General features: G+C 44.8%; 1 protein-coding gene across 1 annotated transcript; it reads right to left on the reverse strand.

Annotated features, from left to right (window-relative positions):
• Positions 1–381: 381 nt before the first annotated feature.
• LOC135384698 (uncharacterized) lies at positions 382–1026 on the reverse strand. The gene is made up of 2 exons (XM_064613887.1): positions 528–1026; positions 382–431 (listed from the first exon to the last, which is right to left on the reverse strand). Exons 1-2 carry the CDS (start codon positions 1024–1026, stop codon positions 382–384), a joined length of 549 nt encoding a protein of 182 aa, XP_064469957.1.
• Between the last annotated feature and the right edge of the window lie 9781 nt (positions 1027–10807).

The following is a 10807-nucleotide window of genomic DNA, read 5'->3' on the forward strand; positions in this document are numbered from 1 at the left end:
GTCAATCTCCTGTTTGTTTCATGTCATTACGTAACCGTGACTCTTAACATGTTGGTATTAGGAATTGTTCCACTTACTGTGATGCTTGAATTTCTGTGGATTTCACTGATGCTGCCCCATTGCATAAACATCTGCAGTCCCTTAATTGTAGAATTATTTGCGATACAACTGTTAATCAGAAATTTAGTACTTTTTTCTTAGTGAATATAAGATTTTATTTATTTTTCTGACGTGTCGCTTGTACAAACTTACTGCAGGTGAGCTTGCGGTCAAGGTCAAATTAATGTCACTAAAGTGTAATGTAATCAGTAACCACATTCCAAATTATTGCCATCCGCAATGAACAGCATGAAAGCGCTGTTGTAGTGGTACATTAATGGTCTACCAACAGTCTGTATACCAAGTCGTTAAAACGACCACAGCGGTGAAAGCTAAAGGAAAAGCACAAGAGGTAGGTAGACTGTCTGTATACCGGGTACAAAGGAAGGAGCAAACCATAGAAAGGTGACATGGTATAAAAGAAGTACATAAGAGGACCACTAAAAGGTGAAAACTGTTTTTGTAAGGGTGCTGAGCCAGGTCTTGAAGTGGCAGGCTGGTGGCGGGGGCCAAGATCATCTGTGCCTGCGGAGGGAGACGCTGCAGGAAGAGCTCCCGGAGCACATTGGCGTCGAACGCGGGCGCGCGATCACCGAGCAGGGCTTCCATAGAGCGAAGGAGCTGGGTTGGGTGACGGTCGCCAAGCTCTTCAGACGTCAGCAACTGCTGTAAGCGCTTACGCTCAGACATGGTGGTGCGCTCAATAATAGCTGACTTGAGCGTTGTGAACGGGTCTTGAGCGGGAGGAGACTGGAGGACGTCGAAAACTTCCATGGCGATGTCGGGCGGCAGCGCGGCGATGATGTGCCGATACATCGTCAGCTGGGAAGAAATACCGGCCAGTTGGAACTGGGTTTCCGCTTGGATAAACCAGATATTGGGGTTGCGAGGCCAAAAGGGTGGAAGGCGGACAGCAACATGACCCATGGAGTACGATGGTTTTGGCGCTGGGGCTCCGAAGGAGGGTTGCTCGCGTCCCCGCTGGTGTTCATTCCTGAAGCTGTCCGGTTGTTGGTGCTTTGTTCGGGTCACCAGTGAAGGGGACTCAGGCAGAGCGGGGGTCGATATGTTTATTCCAACGCTTTAGTAGAGCTTCTTTTTTTAAAACAGCATGCGTAGCCACGCGCCAACGAGCCAAGCTCAGGCGCTGGGGCCGGTCGTCAATGTCTTCACTTCCGGCCACTACACCAGCAAGCACAATGGGGAATGACTGTCTCATCGTGCGAAAGCAGAGGTGCAGCCACCACGACCCTCCGTCATCCCAATGCTCCAGAGCGGCATAGCCTGGGAAGAAGCCAGAAGGGTTACATAAAGTATTGCTGGATTTATAAATAGGGATTTCACCCGAATAGTTCGGAAATACAATGCTTCCGTTCGGTGTCCGGGTGAAGGTGTAATAGGGACATCAAATGTCCGGAAATTGACTAAGTCGGAGTAAAACCGCACGACTTGAGTTTTTCGTTTGCGTCATCGACGCCAAAGATTGAGCGATAGCTAAAACGAGCAATCAAAGCTACGTTGAGCCACATGAAGATACTGTAGACAATCTCTCATCTATTATTAGAACCCTCCGTACCCAACACTCAGCTTTCGAGTCTCAAGGATTTGATACGGTCCCTCACAATCTACTTCACCCAATCCAAGACATGTCAAAAAATTGAGGAAGGCGTGGCAGGGCCCATCAGTAACAGCTCCCCACAGAACCCATAGTTTGTGATAGTTCACGCAGTACTGGGCACAATGCAAATGAAATTTACTGGACCAATAAAAATGCGACCTTATAGATATATTTTATGATTATGCAAAGGGAAACCGCCGCCTCCTGGAGGCAGCAAAATCAAATGAAAAATATTCATTTAAGCATTTGGAAAAACGTTCCAGTTCAGCCGAATAGTACTTGTAGTAGGTAGAAAAGGGACGCTGTAATAAATTGTATTTGACAAAAGGAAATATTTTCATGCCGTGTTTATTTGAAAAATAATGTGCCTATATCTCTTTTTCCCATTTCGTTTCGCTTCCCTTCCCCTTCCATTAAATGTTTTAAACGTAAATTTCCTATCACGTTTCCCCAGACCAATATTGGGGAAATGCGTTCAGTGCAGGACTTTTTCCCCTGAAGCGTTCAAAGGATAAATGTGTTCTGCCGAACGAGGGCAAACCTTTATTTGACCACACGGCCAGGAAGTGCGCTCGAATGTTTTTCCCAAAGCGGATGCTCCTCATTCTTCTTCTTAATTTCTGAAAGAACTATGCAGAAATATAAAAATGCAACTACATTTGGCGAGCATTGATAGACACGGCGCACCTCAAAGAAGTCGCGGTTCTTGTCCTCTTCTTTTCTTAGTTTGTTTCTTTTCTTCTTCGTCGCCGTCGTTTGCTCTGGTCGCCTAGAAACTACTTCCCGACTAGTGCGGTTGAGGACCAAGTGCAAATGATGTGACTTCATTTATGAAATATGTTGAGGCGACACTTAATAAATAGCTGAATTTTCCCGATAGCAGAACAGTGAGTACAAAGCCACAAGTTTCTCCTGCAGTGACGTATATATTTCCTCACTTCTTTGCGTCCTGGCGCAAAATTTTGTCCATGATGTGGCACGTGGAATGGCGCCATATGGCTTCCCCGCCGCCAAAGAAAAGCAAGAGGCAGCCTAGCGGTAGTTGAGGCTAGGAAACAAGAAAAGCAAGTTTATGGGAACTGTCTTATGGGACATGCGGACGCTCCGCGCATAGGCCGCACCAGTGTTGAGGCTTGTGTGAGGCCAGTGTTGAGGCTTTGTATGAATTTGTCCTTTCTATGTGTTCCAGCCTAAGAACGTAAATTCCCATCATGGTGCCCGTGACATGATCTGGTTTGCCACTTTCACCCATATCACCACTCAAGACCTCTATAGTAGTGAGTTTTTCTCACATTGCACAGAAAATTCTGAGGGTACCGGAAATGCAATGGACGCCACGTAACTGTACTCTGTCGTCGAGGCAACAACACAAGCGCAAGATCAAGTTCTGCTGCAGAGTGCATATGTCATTATATTCTCGAATCAGAAGCGGTAACCATATCATTCCTGACAATGGTTGGCGCCGAGCATGCTATGGGCATCTGTCTTGGATTTCTCTAACCACTTGTTGTTTAAACGCGGCTTCCAAGTTTCCTGAGGGCATCAAAAATCTGTCCTTGGCTGCCTGTGTTTCACTATGGCTCTCCGATACAAACTACCGCATTTCAACACAGTAGGAAACACAGATTTTTAAATAGTATCTGTTGATTGCACTGTACGTAGCCCCATATAAAGGATCATAGTGGATACTACATCTTGTGTGATAATGTCAGTAACACAAGAAAGCTGGATTTGAAACTACTGTTACTTCGTAGTAGTAGTAGTTTTTGTGTGAAGCTACGCAATTCCTGTCCACCAAATAATTTAAACCATATGTTTCATCTGCCAGCATGATAATCCCCTGAAAAGCAATTATCACTTGATGGAACTACCGGTTCTAGAACCTATCCCTAACATGTGTAGCATCAGGGAGGAAAACCAAGGGGCACGGTGGAAAAGACACACACACACAGCCTATGTTCTCACTGTGTAGCAGCTGCTCTGGCTACTAAAATGAACAAGTTCCAAATTAATACAACATGGCTTGACACAATACGCTGGTGAAAGGTAAGAAGTAAAATAAGTGCTTAAATGTACAATACATAAACACTTCTCATACAATGACAGTTTCCTTCCTGCCACTTCACGCTCACGCTCACGGGATCTATGCTGCTGTCATAACTTTTCTATACAAAAATATATAAATAATAAAAAGAAATGATCCTACTTACGTGTTTGATGGTAGGTAAGCGGTGTGAAGATACAAAGAAAAATCGCGAAATGCGGCGCTGTGGTGCGGCCTTATAGCTTTTTTTTAAATATAAAGTTGGAAGGTATTTTTCGCAACTGTTTTTTCGGAGTTTCACGTTTCTGGTGGACGAAATTGGTAGTTTTTCGTATCACTGCGTTTTCAACTTTAGACTATAATTTTTGAACCCAGAAAGTAGATAGTGTAATCACATAAATATTTTTACTGTGTAGGTAATAAATTTACAACACCAACTTGCTGTTTGTATGTCAGCACTGTAAAGCACGCTTCACCTAACATTGAGAAGCGCGAGGTGAAGCCCGCTTGCTGTTTTTGCGCTGGCGTTAATGATGTCGTTACAAACCGAAAGAACGTCATAGCACGCAATGAAATTGAGGGTGATGTGTGGTTTGTGACTCCGCGCTTTCAGTCAATAAGTTTGTTGTACTTGTTTGCATTAAAGGCGAATTTCGATTTTTCTTGTATTACCAAGTTCAAGTACCACAACGTACCCCCACAGTGAAAGAGACTGATCAGGCAAGACAGCACTTGTGCATTCATTATTAGGAAATCATCAAGGCGCTGGAACATCACAAAGCGGAAGCGCAACCTTGTCTGTGGAGAGTCGACTTTAACATCCCTATTGGTATACAGTAGAAGCTGTGACAGTTGTAGCGAAAAAAAATCTCTTTTCCGATATATTACTTTGCCTTGTTGCACCTGCAAGAAAAACCTAAGGATGAAGGCACGTTTTGCGTGGCTCGCTAAACAAACTTTAGAAGAAAGAAAACGATGCACATCGAGGGAAGAAGAGGATTATGGGAAGGGGTGTTCGGCTGCGGGCTAGTTGCGTCGTATGCTACTCCTATAGTCGGGATGACAAAATGGCGATGTTAGGGAGCTCTCAACCACGCACCGTTTTGCATATGTAGGTTAGTCTACATTGACAGAAGCAGCAGGGCTTGCGGCCGTAGAACAGAGTACATTCTGAAGTACGCTTGAAAAAATGGGATGTAGGCGCTACGTTTTCGATGTTTTAACGTTCGGTGCGAAGGTAGCGGGACACCGGAAACGGCAGTATTTGCGGAAGCACGCCTCTAACTTTCCAATATGACGCGGCGTGGCGCCATCTTTAATCTGTCTTTGACGCGCATCCATGTAAACGGTGGCGTATCGTGTATCATCTTCTCTCCGGTTTCGACTTGATTCGCTACGCTTGTGTCGTATTCATGCAAACGCGGCTTACGTCATTTTGTGAGACGCAATAATTTTCCCAAGACCATTGTTGCGTTCTAAACAGGGCACATCTACTTTCTGTTCAATGCCCACTCGATGGTTCACCTTTTTTCCTACCAATATCGTGAGTGTGTCTGTGCTGTGTGCAGTAGCTACTCTGGACCCCTCGTCCGCGTTCTTCGAATATTGAATCGAATACCGAATAGCACTACAGTACCGGAGGAAATTGACTGAAGTTGAGGCATACGTTTCAGCAACAAAATACCGTCACCGTTTTATCTTTGCAGGAAAAAAAAAAAAAATGGTGCAGTGTATATGAGAAACTGCATAATGCTACGGGGCAAGTCTTACGTACGATTTATCGATGTGTAACACCGACGACGATTTTATGGAACGACGAGCGACGTAAAACAAAGTACAAATCACATTTTAAACCTTTTTGTGGTATTCTGTGCATTTTCCACAAGTTCTCTTTGAATCGCACTCTCCCATGTCATGTTGTGTCGTGTAGCACACTACAAACTGCTGCACTCATGTCTAACATGTGCATTTTGTTTTTAATGAACACCGTAGCCCAACAACATGCACATGAAAGCTTCGAAAGCAATGTGGTTGCAGCAGAAACAAAAGAAATACCAGGGCACATATTGCCACTTAAAAATGTTGTATCGGAGTCTGAAGAGTGAAGGCATAGCATAGGTCCTAGAAATCAAATCAGCAGGTGCACTCTTTTTGCCTCATGGAAAACAAAATACAACATGGTCCATGAATGATATCGTGCTGTATAGTGATCTTTCAACTCACAAATCATCTCATGGGATGTAAAGGTGATAGAGGCAATTTACGTGTCTGTCGTCATGGATGACATCGGTTGTCTGCACGCGCTCTCAGAAAACAGGGCCCGTATAACGAATGAAGAACACTATGCGTCAATATCGCCGTAAAGGACTGATATTGCGACGCAAAGCCTCAGTTTATCCGTGAAAGCGATAGAATGCTATTTATTCTATGTTCTACTCTTGCGTCTTGAAAGTTGTTTTAAAACCCAGTGCAATAAAGGTTCCTCATTAAAAAAATCGTCGCCTTTTTAACGCTTTCAAACGAGAAACCTACTGTACATAGAGAAAAATACTTTCACTATGTTGTTAGAGATCTTCATGCGAGTTGAGGGGAGCGGCTTTTATAACCAGCAGCGACAATCACCTCAATCCCCCCCACCCCCGGTATTTGCTGACGGAAAATGTGGCAGCCCTGTTTATGAAGCGGAGGGTTCTGTGCGATGTATAAGACAGCACACGTGTTACGCAACCGCAACGAATCTCACTGGGACACTCCGTACACTCTAAATCTTTTCACACCTTTAAAGGTGTAATAGCGTGCATGGCGCACGCCTTTTTAGGTGTAATTTCGCTAACATCATAATGGAGCACGGTTTCGCACAAATTTTCTTTACTCGAGTGTTGTCTGTCCTCCAAAAATTCAGTCTTGCAACATCTCAACATTGTTCAACAGTATTGTAGACACTTGCGCGTGCTCGATTATCGATAGCGATGCATATATGCATTAGCTCGTACCTACGATATCCAAGACATAATGAAAGCGAGATTTGCACTGACACTTGATCTTTAGTAATGCTTTCCGAATTTTGTAAAATATCATCCTGGAGATGCAATGTTACGCAACCAGATTGAATGTGCATAGCGCACACCTTTAAAGGTGTGAAAAAGTTTACAGTGTATCTGCACTCCTGACTTGCGTGCACGAGAGTGACCAGATGCATTTGCATGGTTTTCAGTGCGTAGACTTCGAACTGAAAAATAAATCTACTGACCTTGTTAAAATTACTTTTCCGTCAGGACCGCACGAGAGCGCACTTGGTTTCTTTAGATGGAAGTTCAAAGAATTCTCCACAGCATTTGGAGTGCATCATCAGGTCCCGATGCTGCTTTGAGATGCAGCAAACAGAATTTCGCTGAGGCCGTTGCGGTTCGTTGCTTCGGAGCAGGTCAAGAACAGTACTCCGCAATGATAGGTGAAACGTTCAGAATATGACGAACAACCAGCTCGAAATTCTTTGCCACAACTCCAACACCAATCAAATGACACGAAAAAGGCAGGATGAACCGGTAATAACACAAGTTCACAAGCTCGTCATATGGCAACCATGGCAGCTGACCGGATACGAAACCACACGGAACGCCGTGCAGAGATTGAAAAGTAATCGTAAAACCTGCTGCTGCTGCAGCAGGGGCGTTCAATGCAGGGTATATTTTTCATTTTAACACTCGGCAGCAAACACATTAACATACAAATGCCATTTCATGAAGGGGACTGACATGGCGCTGCGTGGCTACGTGACGTGTTTGAGCCAATTGTGAGTTTTGTGAGTGGCCCTCATGTTGACGTCATTTTGTTGGTGGGCCGGGATGGATATTCTATTGACGCTAGGCATGCCGCAGTCGGATGAAGTCGAATGTTTAAAATTCGAATTTAGAGAAACAGTGGAGTTTTGATGCATGAATTTTCGCATGGCGAGTCCTTTTTTGGTGCCTTATCGACTGCAAGTACGATACAGCTCCCACACTTCTGGTCAGAGACCCTTTAACTATGCCTTGCTGCAGTTTCTATGTTCGATCCAGAAATAGTGTTCAGCATGGTTTAAGAATCTAAGAAACTCCAAGTATTTAAAAATCACTCGTTCTCGAATGCACTCTCTCTTCCCGTGCAAAATATCAATGGCGAAAGACTCGAATCTGCATCGACCTATAAGCATATTGGTGTTACATATCATCACGAAAGGCTTATTTTACTCAAACTCATGTAACGTTGCCAATTTATCTCTTTGATTCTTCCGGCATTTCTTCTTTCTTCTTTCTTTCTTTGCCCCTCTAGTGTTAAGCTACATTTGTACATTGAATTATTTGCCCAAAACTGGAATATACAGTTTCGGTCCGAGATCCTGGTGCGAACAGTCTTATTTAAGTATTATAATATATTCAGAATCGCGCTAATTGTTTTATTTTATCTAAGTATGACCGCACATCCAGTACGTCAGACTACGTGGCACAAAGGACACATTTGGTTAGGTTATCACCTCAGTACTACCCGGCTTCCACATACGCTCTAGACGCTGCACCTCTTAAACTTCCGTTATAAGATGTACAATTTTGAAAAATTGTGGCTTTTATTTTATAAGGTACAAGACAGTACAGCCCTTAGCAGGTACTGCTCTTGCAAGGTACGCCGCTCCGAACGTACAGTCCTTCTGAAGTACGGATCATATGGGCTGAAGTGGTATAACGTACTCCTTTATCAGGTACTTTGATATTAAGGTGCAGCGTATATCAGTGACATTCCGGTACGCTATACATAAGGTATAATTTGACTCGTACATTGCTTATTGGGTATGTGTGTTAAGCGGTACAGGAAATTTAAGGGTTTCAGGTGGTTGATGCACATTTAAGCGCAGTTAGAAAAATTTATACCTTTTAGAGCATGGGCTCGAAAACAGGTGGGTGTGGCATCGAAATAGCTTGCCGTTGCCGCACACGAGTGGGCATCGTCACGACTATAGCCAAGAAAAGGGGAAGAAGAGAATAGAATGGGGTGGGGGCATATTTCCCAGACCAAAGGAAAAAAGGGGGAAAGGTCAGCCGAACGGGACGTCGGCTTGCTATTCCGCAAAGAAAACACAAAAATAAATGAAAGAAGAATAAAATGAATAAAAAGAAAAGAAAAGAATTAGGAACTACAGGATAAACTAACAAACGGTGAAAGAAGGATGAGATAGATTAAAGACCAAGGTAAGAAAAAAGATGACTAACACACGGTGAAAGAAGAATGAGATGGATTACCGAAGAAGATGACTTCAAAGAAAAAGCTTGAGGTTAATGCGTTGAGGGTGAGAGTGGGGCACTAAAGAATGAGATTGCACGACTGGAGTTCACAGGATGTTCATAAGACCTGAATCGCTCAAGAAAGTGAAAACTGCTTTGGTCACAGACCGCTGTGTGTGATGTCGTACTGGGCCGAGCAAAGTGGTCAGAGAAAAGTCTGTGCACCGCAGCTCGAGTATAGGCGTCGTCTGAGCGTAGCTCGAGGGGTGTCGAATCGGTGACAGTCGAGGAGAAGATCTTGAATATCAGCTTCAACAGCGCAAGTGGGGCATTTGGGCGACTGGAGAAGACCCATTTTACAGAGAAGCAGAGGTGTCCTGGCGGCATTAAGTCGTAGTCGGTGTAGAATGGACGCTTCTTGACGCGAGCAGTGGTATGTGGAAACGAAATCCATCGACGGGTCGATAGACCGGAGATGATCGTTCAATCGGACAGCGTCCTCTTGAAACTCGCGAGTGCCGCTGTGACGGAGTCGCTGTGTTTGCAACCGACATGCTGAGGCTGAAAGTGCTAGGAGACAGTTATTGAAGGTGACGTCCCCATGTGCCCGACGTGCTAAGGCGTCTGCGCGAGTGGAATGGTTCAAGGTGGGGTATAGGCAGGATGAACTATACTGGTGAGACGGAAGTGCACTGTGGTTGAGAGGTGCGCTAGAGGGGTCTTTGCACGAGGCCCATTTCTTGAAGAAAACGCACGAGGTTGAGAGTTTTGGTAGTTCGTTCTACATAAGAACCTTCGGGGAATAGGATGTCCGTCATTATCCCAGGCCTGGAGTGTGAAAGGTGGGTTTCCCGCATAGTGTGGTATGAGGGGCATTCTGTCAGGATATGTTGGGTAGTTTCCGGATGATGACAGTGACCGCACCAGGAACCCTCCCTGGAACCGATAGTGAACAGTCGTGCGTTCGTAAACGCAGATCCCGTGCGTAGCCGATGGAGCATTGTCTGTATGACTCGGAGAAGGTCTTTCATGGGAAGAGAGGGTCGTCGATTTTGCATGATGTCTTGTATACCAGGATGACGCCTTTAAACTAGCTGTTTAACGGCTATGTGCCTGTCGATGTCGGCCGGAACTGGTAAGGATGGACTGCAGCTAAGGTGTGCTAAGGATGCTAGCTGGTCCGCTCGTTCGTTGCCTCTGATGCCGACATGAGACCGGGATCCATTGGAGTGTAAGATCACCTCCAATTAGCTTATGCTGGGCACAAGACCTCCTTATATACAGGGGGCTAGGATGCTACTACACTTGGATTCATCACGTTACACAGGACACTTCTCGCGTCCATAAGCAAAACGGCCTTAACTATTCCTGTCACGTGGACCGCAGCAGCTGCGTGTTGACGAGCTAGGAGTTCGGCAGGAGCTAATTTCCCTTGCCAGGCCACGTTCATTGATCGATATAGTACTAGTACTGGTATGATACACCACGGCTTCGCAAATTGTGGAGCCGCCTTCACCCGAGAGCAACTTTACGAGTAAGGACGCATAGATTTGCTTAGCTCAGGTGCAGGTAATACGCTGCCATAAATCACTCACCATGTGGACTAAGATGTTGCTCTGTTGACGTATACGTGCTTACTAATTAAATCACTGTTTAACTGAGATCATACTCTCTCTACGAAAAAATGTATGCACAAGTAAAGGTGTACAAAACACAGAAGTCAGTTACCATGGCAGGTATAGCCTCGGTAATCTATACCTTGCACATGGTATGAACGGTGTAGACGCTGGA

The sequence above is a fragment of the Ornithodoros turicata genome, chromosome 2 (genome assembly GCF_037126465.1).
Source record: "Ornithodoros turicata isolate Travis chromosome 2, ASM3712646v1, whole genome shotgun sequence".
Lineage (NCBI taxonomy): Eukaryota > Metazoa > Arthropoda > Arachnida > Ixodida > Argasidae > Ornithodoros > Ornithodoros turicata.

Bases quoted from the DNA above. Each gene is read 5' to 3' on its own strand.
- LOC135384698 (XM_064613887.1), bottom strand. From the start codon at position 1,026: ATGGGTCATGTTGCTGTCCGCCTTCCACCCTTTTGGCCTCGCAACCCC. The intron at 432-527 runs GTACTTCTTTTA...CTTTTCCTTTAG, and splicing joins CCTTTTAGTGGTCCTCTTAT to CTTTCACCGCTGTGGTCGTT.